This window comes from Micromys minutus (genome assembly GCF_963924665.1).
Source record: "Micromys minutus genome assembly, chromosome: X".
In the NCBI taxonomy this organism is placed as follows: Eukaryota; Metazoa; Chordata; class Mammalia; order Rodentia; family Muridae; genus Micromys; species Micromys minutus.
In genome coordinates, this window is record NC_137970.1 from 6,207,936 (window position 1) to 6,223,097 (window position 15,162).

At 40.5% G+C, this 15,162-nt stretch overlaps 1 protein-coding gene across 1 annotated transcript; it reads right to left on the reverse strand.

Moving 5' to 3' along the window:
- Window positions 1–3,127: 3,127 nt before the first annotated feature.
- DUSP21 (dual specificity phosphatase 21) lies at window positions 3,128–3,697 on the reverse strand (the record flags this gene model as incomplete). The annotated part of the gene is made up of 1 exon (XM_080911021.1): window positions 3,128–3,697. The coding sequence occupies one exon, from the start codon at window positions 3,695–3,697 to the stop codon at window positions 3,128–3,130; it is 570 nt and encodes a 189-aa protein (XP_080767147.1).
- Between the last annotated feature and the right edge of the window lie 11,465 nt (window positions 3,698–15,162).

Below are 15,162 nucleotides of genomic sequence, written 5' to 3' on the forward strand. Positions count from 1 at the left end.
TCTTGATATCCTCATATCCTGATAAATTCAACTGTAATACATCCACAATATGAGTGACTCTTACAGATATTATACACTCTTCAGAGACCACATCCATGTGGTTCCATGTATGTAACATTTAGTTTAGAGAAAATCTACAGGGAAGGAAAACAGAATGTAGCCAGCATTTGCTAGAGGCTAGCCTCTGCTAACTATAGAGATGAATGATGGAAATGTTTTTTGAGGCACAGAACTGTCTGGTAGCTTGGTTACAGTTGTGGTTGTGTCTAGATCTATGTATGTGTTACAACTCCTAGCACAGTATATCCCTGAAGAGTTCATTTCATGGGATATTTAAGATTCTGAAAATGGGCACACACACTAATACATTATAGTTTTTCAACAATACATATAAGGATTTTCAGTCATGGTTTCTGACAGAAAAGTTATGTGATTGAGATTCAGCCATGAGTTCTGTGAACAAGTTTTGGGTTTTTGTTTTTTATTAAGAAAGCACTGTCTAAAGTAGTGGTTTTCATTTGATGCATCTTCCCCCTGTATGCTGTCTTAGTGGTAGTAGGGATCAGGGTCAGTGACATTTTGATGATGGCCATTCTGGGCAGGAGAGGCTTTTGAATTTCATTGGTCTCTGGAGTCAGAGGTATATTCAAACTGAACAGTCTTGATATATATATATATATATATATATGTCTCTGTATAAAATCGCCTGAAGTACAATGCCTGGACCCAGTCAAAGCCCCAGCTATCTAGAAAGATGGAACAATTTTCAATTCTAGGGCCTGCTTGTAAGTCTCATTCATTTATCCCCTTGGCAAGTGCTCTCCTGGATCCAGGTGCTATCAACACCAGTGAGCTGATTCTAAACCAGGCATGGGTGATTAGGGGAGGTGCACTCAGTACAATAAGTCCGATAAAAATGTTCTGAATTTACGCCTTTTCTCTGGTTGAGTCTGATAGGACCTTAAACCCATTTTTACACATAGGGTGATTTTCGTTTGTTTGTTTTGATGACCGTTTTGTAAACAACAAACAGCTGCAGAGGCAGAGAAAGGCCATGATGGGGGGTGGGGTGGGGGAGTGGGGTGTTAATGCAGAGCCTGCAGTGTTAGAGCATGCTCACCACTCTCTACTCTGGGGTGAATCCTTGCAGGTGCCAGGTTGTATTAAGGAGTTTTATCTTCTGAAGGACTCTATGACAGAAGGTATATGGTTGCTTTGGTAGAGAACTGAGGTTCCGAGATACCCCAAAATGGCAATAGAAGGAAGTGACAGTGGAGACAGGGCTGAGACATGGTCAGTAACTCCAGCCTTCCAAGTTGTCATGGCTAGATTTATGTCAACTTGGCACAAACTATAGTCATCAGAGAGAAAGAAACCTCAACTGAGAAAATGTCATCATAAGATCAGGATTTGGGTTAGAATGTAGAACATTTTCTTAATTAATGATTGATGGGGGAAGGGCTCGATCCATTGTAGGTAGTGCCATCCTTGGACAGTCTAAGAAAACAGGCTAAGCAAGACACAGGGAGCAAGTCAGCAAGCAACACTCTTCCTTGACCTCTGCATCAGCTCTTGCTTTTGGGTTTCTGCCCTGTTTGAATTTCTGTCCTGGCTTCCTTCAATAATGGATTGCACTGTGAAATTGTAAGCCCAATAAGCAAAATTTCCCCAACTTGTTTCTTGGTCATAGTGTTTCATTGCAGCAGTAGAAACCATAAATAAGACACAAGTCAGGGCTCATGAAGGGAGACACTGAGGTCCCGTGTCCAACTTGAAATCAGAGCCTTTGACATCATGACACGTCAGGTAAGTAATAAGCTACTGGATAAATGCTTTTTATCACCAGCCTCTGTGAGGCCTTAGCAAATCTCACACCATCCTTGTCTGGCCCTTTAACTCTAGTGACCTAACTCTTATTTTCTAGATTGGATTTATGTATTCATTGAAGAAACCATAGCTAGTGATCTGCATGATCTGGGAAAGAAACTAATGCTCCTTTGAGAGGCAACTGAAGGGTGGTGGGGGGGAGTCTCTAAGGACCTCTTGAGATGTTTAATATATTACTCAAAAATAAAACTAACCAAGCAAACAACAATATTAAACCCAAAGCACTACAGAGTAGAATGGTTTCTTCAATGAATGCATAAATCAAATTTAGAAAAGAATTGGGTGACTGGAGTCAAAGGGCCAGACATGGATAGTGTCTGGTGTGAAGGCTTGGAAGCATTTATCCAGTAGGAGGTGCCATGATGTCAAAGGCTCTGACTTCAAGTTGGGGTGCAAAGAGAATTTACTCTCAGGGTAGTCAGCCCAGGCAGAGCTCAGAATCTCTTCTGTAAAGATATGGTGCTATTGGCTGGTCTGTTTAAGCTGAGCAGCACCTGCTGCTGGCCCCACTCTCCCACATTCTTACCTCACAACCAGTCCACTACCACCTTAACTACTTCACTTCTCCCAATCCCCCATTTTAGATCCTCCCCACCTTCCCCCACCCCCCACCTCTACACACTCCTACCTCATCGGTCCACCTCTCCCCTCCCCCACCTTCCATTACCTCCCTGTCCTCCTACCTCATAATCCAACATTCTCTTCCTCCTTCCTCCTCTACCTCCCCACCTGAATGTAACTGTGCTTTATAGTCACAGTCCTCCCACCCGTATTCTTTCCTGCCCCAGCATACTCCTAACCTCAAAATCCCAACCTTCTTCTCCTATGCCCCAGAACCCTGACATTTCTACCTTCCTACACTCTGCCTAACATCTCTACTAGCCTCCCAGACACAACCCCTCAGCTCTTTACCTCACACCTACATCCACATCTTTTCCCATCTCCTGCCTTCTGCCAGGTTCCAGCAGCCTGACTGATTCCTTAAGAGGTAAGAAATATTTCACCATCTTCTATTTACTAAATTTTATTCTTTGAAGATAAGATCTAGAAACATTTCATCATTTTGCATTCAACTTTATTGAAGATATGATAATTAAAATGTTCAATCCCTTCTCTCCCCGATCCTACTCCATTCACAAGGTCTTTTCTCCCCTTTCTTTCTTTTTTAAAACCAACCAGAGGTCCAAGGTCATTGTTTTTACATTGGTGTAGGATCCAAACAGGGGAAGGGATGGGCGGCTTACATTAGCTCCATTAAATAGGCCTCCTTTTCATAGATGTTAGGAATCAGACCTATAGGAGAGTAGATCATGTGAACAGTATTCCTACTAAACAGCTTGAACTCGTAATGAATCAGTTGTTCCCAAAAGCCATTGTTGGGGCGGATGATGGGACGGCAGGACTTGGTCCATGTGTGCGCATCCAGAAGGGTCATGGTGTGGTACTTCATGAGATAGGCAAGGCAGAGGGCTGCTGAGCGGCTCACTCCTGCAGCACAGTGCAACAGCGTGCGGCCATTCCTCATTTCCACGCCATGGATATGATCAGCTATAGGGTCGAAAAAGTCATAGAGGTAAGAATTAGGAGCATCGCTCACCGGCACTTGAACGTACTGAATGTCTTCAAAGAACGTGTTCACTACTTCCACTGAGGCATTGATAACCGTGGTGATGTGGTTGTTGGACAGGGTCAGCCTGTCGTTAGCTACTGCAGAGTTACTAATAAAAAGACTGGCAGTTATTTGAGAAAGACCGTAGATGTTATCCTGTTGGATGGCTTGAGATGAAAGGATACAAGATGCTGTTGTCATCACCGCTACAGGTCCGCTCTGCACCAGGTTCCTGGGCACAAGTCTCTGCAACTTTGGGAGAGCAGCTGCTCTTCTGGTCTCAGGCAAAGGTATGAAGGAGAGGTCCATGCACTGGTCGGTAACCTTCCTCTGTCCTCCTCTACTACCCACGTGTCACAATGTCTCTCTCCTTCAATGCCCAGATGTCACAATCTCCAAAGGCACAAGGCTTGGGTTTCTAGTGAAAATCTAGCTGGGTAGTCACAGCCTACTTTCATCTCTCTCTTTCTCTCAGTTCTTTTTCCCCTTTCTTTTTTCCTTTCCTTTATCGTCCTTCTTCCCTCCTTCCCTCTCTCTCTCTTTTTTCTTTTTACTTTTTCCTTTCTTTTTTCTCCTTCCTTTCTTTTTTCTTTCTTTCTCCCTTTCCTTCCTTCCTTTCTTTCCTTTTCTATTCCCTCCCTCCTTTCCTCTCCTTCTTTTTTGTGTTGTTTGTTTATACACGAGACAAAATTTCAACACTGAAGCACAGTCAGCCTCCCCAGGGGTTGGGATTATAGGCCTGCTGGATTGTGTACAGTCTCCAATGCTTTTCTTCATAGTTTATAGTTTGTTCATTTTTGAAACAGGGTCTCAGGTATTCTGAGGTAATCATTAACTCATTAGTAGTCAGATGATCTTGAACTTTTGTTTCTTCTGTCTCTGCCTTCTGAAGACTGGTCTGCAACCACTTACACAGTTCTGGGAATTGAATTCAGAGCTTTGAATAGCAAAATAAGCACTCTACCAACTCAGCTACATCTCCAGACTTAGTCATTTTTAAAGACAGAAAACACTCATTTGTTTGTTTGTTTTGTTTGGGCTTTTTGGCCTTTAAAATTTTTCTATTATACCATATCCGATATATATTTTAGTTATTCTACCACACTGAACACAACTAAGAAGGCTTCTACTTCATTGAAGAACAGAGTTTATGCTTTCCCCACACAGCAACAGTCTCATATTGAAGTTGCAACAGTCTTTGGCTCCTGTAATGTGCTAATTGCTACAAAACTGCAGCAAGATAAGGGTTAGTTGCTGCTCTGGCTCTTCGTGGTCAATTATAAACACAGAATTTTGTTCCTGCCTTCAAACACTTTAGAGATGCTTGTAAGAAAGCATGGCTAACCATTTTGTAGCCTTTTATCTAGGCTATAGTTGTCCCGTAGTGGTCAGTTGTGAGCAATTCAGCTGTGTCACTGTCATTTATATATACAGCACAGTTGATTTATCACTTAATTCTTTTTATTCCCTGAAACAATAGCTCAATTATTTTTGTCTGCTTCCTTCAAAAGAGTATCCATGTGCTTTGTAAACTATAAGTCATTTTTTATTATAACCAAGATGTCCAGCCAGTAATATTAAAACATTTTAGAAGAAGTTAATGCCACATTGCAGTTGGGCCAAATTTTTATTTTATAAATTGCTACCCAAGACTTGCATTTCCTTTCAGCTAAAATTTTCCTGTAGTTTGACTGAAATTGTAAAGAATGATATCTTAAAACAAATGCATTTTTCCACAAACAACCCAGTAACTCATAGTGTTTATTTTCATCCCATCATCAATAAAAACCAAATCTATTATTATTATTAGTGTGTGTGTGTGTGTGTGTGTGTGTGTGTGTGTGAGTGTGTGTGTGTGTGAGGACACACATGTGACTGTGAACATACAGAGATGAAAAGACATGTTTGAAAGCTGATGATCAAACTAAAACTATGAAGCTTTCACTGCAAGTGCCTTTACCCATGGAGCCACATCACTGGCCTATCATTTTGATTTGTGTGCACAGTGTCCTATAGTTATGAACAAAGATGAAACAGCTGGTATTCTTGTAATTGTTAGGGAAATAATAACCTCAGGACACAAACAGTTTTCCTTTCCTCAGAGGTGGTAATCAATTTTTCATATTACTTAAATTATTAGTTTGTACAAAAATAAGGAAAATGAAATATAATGCAAACACTAAATAAATATGAGAACTACTTGTTGGGATTTTTTAATTTAGCTAAAGTTCTTTAAGGAGGTTTAGCTCAGGGCAGGATGTCTATATAGCACAGAGATAGAATATGTGCTCGGCATGCAGAAGGCTCTGAGTTTTATCCTCACCAGTAAAATAAATAAGTCAACAAACAAAACAGTCATAAAATGAAAATGTATATTTTGAGATATAGTGCATCCTATATACTATATAGGAAGACCTGATGGAACATTAGACTCCAGTCATTTCAGAATTATAAACTACTTAAACTTGTAAATGTAAGATAATTAACCAACATAAATTCAGACCTGTTTTCAAAGGCACTAATAACCAGTCTTAAACTTTCAGCCAATATTCTGTAAAGCCCTTAGTCTGAGGTACGCTAACTATCTTAAACTTCTATGGGGCACTCCTGGGTGAATGAGGAATTGACATCTTCTACCTCATTCACCTGCAGACTCTTCTATCTGTGCATTGTTATTGAGTGAGATAACCCAGTCACAAAAGAACAGATATAATATACAGTCACTGATAATGGGATACTAACCCCAGAATGCTCTGAACACCCCAGAAACAACTCACAGACTGTGTGAAGTTCTACAAAAAAAAATACATTTTAATTAAAAAATAATAAAAAAGAAAATATTTAAAGACTCCTCTCTGTTTTTACTCTCAGAGAAAGATGTTAAGTAATTAGGTTGGGGTAGAGGGAGTGGAACGATGGCTCAGGAGGTAAAACTTCTTGTCATATAAACCTGAAGAACTGAGTATAATATTTGGAACTCATGTAAAAACTGAAGCATTGGGGGTGAAGCTGTAATGCCAGCATTTTTACATCAACATCGAAAGCAGAGATAGGTAAATTTTCATAGAGGTTTGGTCTGTATTGTAATGGTTTGCTATTGTAATGCTAAATTGAGTGATTTCTCTCGTTTATATGTTTGTTGTGCAAACCTAGTTCCTAAATTTAAAACTATTCTGTAAATAAAATTGGTTACAACCAATTATTGAAGGGATTAGAGGTAGGTGGGTTTGGAGTAACCTGTTTGAAGGAAAAAGATAATAGAAGGAGGAAGTACTAGGGGATGCAGGGGAGCCATCATGGGGGAAATAGACCATGAGAAACAGCAAGTATCTGAGGTACACTGCAGGGGAGGTAGCCAGGCCAGCAGTCAAAAGAGTGGATTAGGGGTTACCTTCCAGTAATTGTCAATGCCAAATAAAATAACCATAGTCTGAGTTTAATCTATTTGTAAGGTAGTCGATGATAAGCTTAAATTAGTTGTACTACAACTCTGCCTGGAACTCCAGCTACCCTGAAAGGCTAAGCAGTAGACAAGAAAGACCTTACTTTAGGGTGTAACCCAGTAGTAGTAGAGTACTTGCCTAGCTTAGGTAAGGCCTTGGGACCCAGAGAGAGACAAAGAAAACTAATTAAAATTTAGGTTTCTTTCATTATGTTAAGTGAAATAAGCCAGACTCAGAAAAGAAGTTTAGTCCAGGGAGGAAAGTATATATAGCTTTGTGTTTTCTTTATGCAAGACATGGCTTTAGCATTATATATGTGTGTATTTATATACATGTGCTTGTAGGTCACAAAATTAGCAAGAGAGTCATGGGGGGAGGTCTTAAGGGACTGAGAAGTAGAGAAGGAATGGGATTCAGGTACTAGGAAAGCCAGAGGGAAAATTAATTGAGGACTAAAAGGGAACCAGGTGAATAAGAGAAGGAGGGGAATGTGAGGGGAATGAATGAGAATAAGGCATAATCTATATACAAAGATGGCATAATAAAACCCATTAATTTGTACGGCTATTCTAGGATGGCAACTTGATTACATCTGGAATTAACTAACCCCCCCAAATATAGAGCACCTCTATGGGAAATTTCTGATGAATTTGAAGTAGGAAGATTTACTTCTATCCAGATATTCTGAGTTCATCTCTAATCTAGGCCACACCTTCTGCTGGAAGTCTATATAAGGACAAGGGAAAAGGGAGCGTTTGTTCAACGACTGCTTGCTCTCCTCTTACTAGTAAGTTCATTTCTTCATGAGAATTATAGCCTAGTTTTTTGGGATTCCAAGACCAGTTGAGACACCTGTCCTGGTGGACTGAGCAACTACTAGATTTTTAGAACTTTGGTTCTTATGAAGCCATTGTTGGTTTAGCTGGACCACAGCCTATATGTTAGTCTATTACACACATATACCCCTTCCCCTAGAGAAGTCTAACATATAGATTTTGTTACCAGGAAGGGTTCTAGAGTAACGGAAGTGTAAGTATGAATGTTTTAAATATGCAGAACAGACCAATATTTTCAATTAGTTAAGCCTCTCCTGGGAGCTCCTAAATTCTCCTGAATTATCTCCTAAAAGCTCATGACATGTACTATATTACAAACCTCAGGGAATAAATATATGTATCCTGATTTACCAATTGTGGGGGGCAGTGGATTTGTTGACTCCGTATATTGACAGCTTGTAGAAAAATAAGGAAAATGATGATGTTGGTTGGTTGCTTTTAACATCTCTGGATAAATTGACAAAGAATAGGAATTAGTTCTGTGATAAAATTAACTAACTTCTAGGATCTCAGAATATGAACAACAGTTAACTTAGTGATAAAATTGACCAGTTCCAGATGCACATAAACAGTCTGAAGTTTTCTAAGTGTGCCCTGGAAGAGCATCTTCTTTTCAGCAGCCACAGAGCTTAAGTTTCAGAAAGTCAAACTGAAGACCTCACTTTAAGTTTGCCGAAATTACAGCAACAATTAAAGTTCCAGCCTGGAAGGTGTCAGCACTTAAAGTAAGGGTCTTAACTGGTAAAGAATGGGATCTGCTCCTATAACTTACAATGGGGAGAACCCTATTGAAGCTGAGAGCTTTGAACCCTCAGATTCTCAAGGATTTATCTCATTCAAGGAAGTCTCTCCACCCTCAAACCCACCCCTTAAAATATTGTCCATTTCATCTTTGATTGAGAAAATTAATTAATTGTTCATTGTCTGGTAAACCAGAAGTGATTTCTCTCTGAAATAAATGCCAAGCAAGACAGTATTGATGTCCCTCCGACCAACCAATAGTTAACTCTAGACCTATAAACAGACTCAAGGCATAGCAGGCTCCTAGAGGGGAGGTGTAAGGTGTAGTCCCCAAGGAAAGAAACTGCACGACTAAAGAGACTAATGAGTTTGCCAATTCATTTAAGCAGAATTCTGGGGTGTATATGTAGGAATGGATTTTAGAGGTGTGGGATAAGGAACTTAAAACTGAATCATGATGAGTTTATTGATATGGGCCCTCTTTAGTAAGTAAAGGTTTACTATAAAAGCTCACATAGATTAAGAAAATGATGTCAAAAGTTTGTTTGAGGGCTGGAGAGATGGCTCAGCAGTTAAGAGCATTGACTGTTTCTTCCAGAGGTCCTGAGTTCAAATCCCAGAAACCACATGGTGGCTCACAACCATCTGTAATGAGGTGAGATGCCTTCTTCTGGCATGTCTGAAGACAGCTACAGTGCACTTATATATAATAAATAAATAAATCTTTAAAATAGGGGAGGGGGATGGAGAGATGGCTCAGTGATTAAGAGCACTGACCGTTATTCCAGAGATCCTGAGTTCAATTCCCAGCAACCACATGGTGGCTCACAACCATCTGTAATGGGATCTGGTGTGTCTGAAGAAAACTACAGTGTACTAATATACATAAAATAAATAAAACTTTTTTTAAAAGTTCGTTTGAATGGTTGACCTTAGCATTTGTCAAAATATGGCCTACTTAAAAGGAGTTGGAGATGCCTAATATCACTTTGTTTAGTGTGGATAAAGAAGTTTTAAGGCACAGGAAAATTGCAATGATTGAGTGAGAACACTGTATAAAACTTAATTCACCTTTACTAAGATTACAAGATGAAAAATGATAAGAGCAAACCAACATGTTTGAAGAGCTTTGTTGTTCCCCTTTTCTTGAGCTATACATTGGGGTTAAATTTGTTGCCATTAAATTGGATAGATTAAATGCAATGAGTTTAATTTGGCTCCGAGGTAAGGGGCCAGGTGGTAGCACTGAATCACCAAAGACGATGTGATTGTAGCTATTATAATTGGCAGCATAGAAAAAGTAATGCCTATAATGGCCTAGTCCATAATGGTCTGTGACCCTCTCTGCCCTCAGAGATCACCGACTGACATCAGTCCACAAGGGAAAAGGGAGCAGGGACAACTGACAGGTAGGTTTGGAAGCCCTGTGAGTACGGTTAATTATAGCACTAGGACCAGCTGTGGGGAGACACTTCAACTTACTCAGAGTGATTGAAGGCATATAATTTTGGGGACTGGAGGTAGAAACATCCAGCATGGGCAAAGGTCATTGGCTGAAGGCTTAGGGTACTAAAATACCTCATTAGCATTGGGAAGCATTTTGGGAATTTCAGGTGCTAGCTGAATGGGTTCTTATCAAGAGAAAGGAAGTTGAACCTGTAATCTAACTAAGGCTATGTGACATTCTGCAGGTAGAGGTGTGTAGGTTTTTTTTTTTAACTCCCCCAATAAGGTCAGAGAAGGGAAGCCCTGTGCTGAGCTCAGAAGGCTGTCAGGACTTCAACTTTAATTAGCAGGGCAACAATGGTCACTGCACATGTGGTTGTTTGAGTAAAAATGGGCTCCAATAGACCCATAAAGGGTGGTATGGTTAGGAGTTGTGACCTAATATTAGAGTATGTCTGGCTTCATTGGAGGAGGTATATATGCCATTAGGGAGAGAGCTTTACCGTCTCAGAAGCTCAAACCAGTTCACATTTTGCCTTTAGTCCAGATGTAGAACTTTCATCTTCTCCAGCACCATGTCTGCCTGCATGCCACCATGTTTCTTGCTATGAGGATAATTAACTAAACCTCTGAACTGTAAGTCAGCTCCAATAACTGTTTTTCTTTATAAGAGTTTCCATGGCCATGGAGTCTTTTCATAACAATAAAACCCCTAAGACAACAGACCAAGTGAATTTTATAGTGACAGGACTCATATGGACTGTTGGTACTGGCTAATCAATAATGGTGTTTCTAGGCATGAAATAGATAAGAAGCCCATATATTCATTTGATCTATATAAGAAGAAAAATTCTTAAACAAATGAAAGAAAGGTGACATTGGATCTTGGAAAAGGGGAGTCTACGCCGATGAATAAATTTCCAGACTTGAGCTAGTTTGGAGACCCAGAATCCTTTGAATGAAGAGAAGACCAGGTTTCTCTAAGGAAAATCCTTAACAAAACACCTGATAGTTTTATTTTTATCCTTTCTCCAGTTCTCTGAAGTACCTACAACCTTTTACAAGGATAACTATACAATGGTAGAAAGTTTAAAAAAAAAACCCAAAACAAAACAGACTTTCTGAGGTCTATTGATTGGATGCTGGATCTGAATCTGATTCTGGGAGATTGCAAGAAACATTTTGGTCCTCCAGTTAAAGTAGGTGCTTATGGAGATAAGGTTATTGTGGCAGGAAACACACACACACACACACACACACACACACACACACACACACAAAGCACCATCGCACACTAGACAGAACACTGGTGGACCACATGGCACCAGCAGGCTGTTCTCATCTTGGCAGACTCTCTGGCCCAGTGTTCTGAAAGCTCTCCACTTGACTCATGATGTTCCCATGGTGGGTCGCTGCCATGCCATCCCCAATGAATCCAAATTCTGTGGCTGGCTGAGGTGCCTTACCACCATACCTTTCTCTAGATCTCAGCTGAGTCACTGTATGAAGGAAAACACCATACAATCTTAGTTTAAAATCAGTAAGTAACACAATTGTTGGGCACAACATCTAACACCCTAATTAGTGAGCCATACTGAATTATATCCTCTGGTTGTGAATCCTGGTGGATTTTCTGTCTTACTGGGACTTCTAATTCATTACATCATATACCACAAAATCTTTTTTCTCCAGAAATCTGCAAGTTACTTTTCTCCTCCTTCTTCCCCACTCTGATCTGGAAGTCCCTCCTACTCCTCACCCCGTGATTGGTCCCCTGAAATATTTATTTATTAGGGAAAGGTACTTGCCACATTTCACTCTTTCTGTCCAATTTAAAAGGAATTTTTCTTTCAAATGTAAGCTGAGAACAACTATTACCATTCTATCATTTACAAAGTACAAAATACACCTAACAATCAGTCTATCATTTTTGTCAATTAAATTGAACACTCTATTATTTATCCTAACTTAAGAAAGGCTTAAAATCTATATGTTATGTTCTGGGTAGATTGTATATGATCTGAAACCTATCCAATTAAATACATTTTCTCAATGTTAAATAGCCTGGGTAGACTATGAGACTATAATTATTCTTCATTCCAGTCAGAAATCCAAGAGTGACTAATATTAACTGAAAATAAAGGAAGCCTAACAGCTTCTAGAACTGAGACAAATTGTAGAGACAGCTGCCTACCTATACAATCGCCTGTCAGCAACATGTTGAAGCATCAGTCTTCATCCTTCTGGCCCAGAATCATCTGATAGACCTCGGGAAACAGGAATTATTAAAGACGATCTTATACTGTCTTGGCAGATCTAAGCTGTCCTATCCTATAACTTGTGTCCTCTTATGAACAGTACAGGTCTGTAGAAGAAATAGGCAATTTCTGCCCAGTGGCTACCTTGCTACAGTGTACAACCTCACCTGAACAGAGATGCTCAGTTTCTTTTTTAAATCCACGAAAGGGGAATGGTTAGAAGCAGATATGTCTCAACAAATGAAAAATAACATTAAATTTTGTATTCTGTGGATTTCTGATGGTTTTTAAAAACTATCTATGTATGTAAAGTAATATGAACTGTTGTTTATTAACTACTCTCAGCTATTTCTAATAAAAATATCTTGAAAAGAGTATAACAGTAAACTCAGAGCCAGGAATTCATTATCTGGCCCTTAACTCATAGGATTAATGATTTCAGATCAGTTTGTAATGACATTTAAAAAGGACTGGATCCAAGCCCCGTACTTTTACAATTTTTGTAACAATAGAGGAAATTTGTGCCAATGAAAACCCTATTTTTGAATCAAAACAAATTTTGCACTAATGTGAGAAATTATAACTTTAACTTAATTATAACTATAAGGATTTCTACCAAATGAGATTATGGCTGCACAATCAATTCTAGCTAATTTCTCCCTGTTAAATTATGATTATTTCCAAATTACCCAGAAAGATAAACTTAGAATAACCACCTTCAGCCCCCAAAGTCCAGGAAACTGGGGCAATGACTCTTCATAACTACTTCTAGCTGAATATGGGCATTGAGATATCTTTGAGAGTGGAGGAAGAAGGGAAAATGGGGGAGTTGTTTGGCATTAAAAAGGCCACACCAATGATTGTTGTAGTCTCTTATGTCTGTTCTGACTGGACCTGACTGAAAGTCCTTGAGATCAGGAGTTCAAGCAGGTCAGTTTTGCATGTCTGACAATGAGACTTGCCAAAGTTGTACATTCTATAATATATAAATCTCAAAACAAAATTTTAGAATTATCAAGATATCTGTTTTGCTTTATTCTCTGGAATCTAGTCTGTGGGGCACTGCCTGCACATTCTCCATTACAAGATGGCACTGACATCCGGCTGGAGTTAGCAGTAAACAGGTCATGTGCACACGCGCTGGGTAACTTTCCACTCCTTGAGCTCTGCCTCTCCCGTGGTGTCATAGGGCCTGATGAGTTTCAACCAATCAGGGGGCTCCACGTCCAAGGCGAGAACTGATTCCCTATATAAGGGGACGGGTTAGATAGTTCGGGGTCTTCGTCTTCACGTGTTACAAGCTTATGCTCTACCTCTCGAGATGCATTAAAGCTTTACCGCAGAAGAATCCTATTTCATGTGCCGCATCGTTCTTGCTGGCGAGACGGTTGTGCAGGACATCTGGTGCCTGAACCCGGGAACTCGACCACTCCATCGTCAGCACCACCGAAGACGCCCTGTCTCTGGGCAGGGAGGATCCAGAACTGCAGGGAGATAAGTTCAGCAAGGTATGTCTGACCCTGGATCTTTCTTTAATTTTGGTTTAAATCTTCCACGGCCGTGGGAAGGGTCCATAGAGGTTCTGGTCTTTGTCAGTGCAGTTTTTATTCTCTTCCTCTTAATTTCCTATTGTGTCCATCAGGGCTGGTGTTAGTTTTGTGCTTAGTCGCTGTTCAATTTCACTTTGTGCCACAACGTAAATAGCCGCTGGCATTACATCACTGTGATGAGCTCCTCACACTTGACCGTTACAGCCCTGCAGTCAATTCTTAAGCAGAGAGATCTAGAATTGCCCACTCGCATCTTACAGCGTTTTGTAAAAGAGGTAGAGCGTGCTGCCCCTTGGTTTGCGGTCTCTGGGTCTCTCTCACCAGCCTCATGGAAAAAATTGGGTAGAGATTTAGGCCGGGCGCAGACTGCCGGAGACCTCGGGCCTGGGACCATGGCCATTTGGACGATGGTACAAAATTGTTTAAAAGATGAGAGTTGTAGGCCCGCTGTCGCTGCGGGGCAAGAGGCATTGAGTGAAGTCCAGGATAGTCTATCAGAAGCTGAACAGAGCGAGAGGATGTGCGCGCGCAGAAAAAGGCACCCCCCCCCCAAGGAAAACGGACCTCCTGGTACGCTGCACAGCGGGAGAGTTGTTACCCACAAACCGTCAGATTTTCATTCCCTTATGCCCTCTAATATTAAGAAAAGGGGAGTCAGCTTGTACCTTGTAGAGGACCTTAAGGCTCTTAACATTGATAGCACCGAGACTTCAGATGATGATAAGAGAGAAGGCTTGGACCCAAAGAAAGGCAGGGTCTGGGCTTTTCCTAAGCGCCATTGAGGCAGTACGGCCCATACCATGGAAAACGGAGGATCCGGTATGGGTTCCTCAATGGCCCCTTACCTCTGAAAAATTAGAAGCTGTTACCCAATTGATTAGAGAACAACTACAATTGGGTCATGTAGAACCCTCTACTTCACCTTGGAATACCCCCATTTTTGTGATTAAAAAGAAATCAGGAAAATGGCAATTGTTGCATGACTTGAGAGCCATCAATGAACAAATGCATTTGCTTGGCCCTATACAATGTGGCCTACTGGTTCTCACAGCGCTCCCAAAACATTGGCCTTTAATAATATAGATATTAAAGATTGTTTCTTTTCCATACCTTTACATTCTCAAGATAGGCCTAGGTTTGCCTTTACCCTTCCTTCTATTAAACAAATAGATGTTACCCATGTCTCCTCCTTTGGTAAGCTGCAATATGTACATGTATCCATTGACACCTGTTCGGGTGTAATTGCAGCCACTCCCTTATCTGGAGAGAAGGCCTCACACGCCATCCAACATTGCCTAGAGGCCTAGAGTGCCTGGGGTAAACCAAAGTTCTTAAAAACAGATAATGGTCCTGCTTATACCTCACAAAAATTCCAACAATTTTGTAGCCACA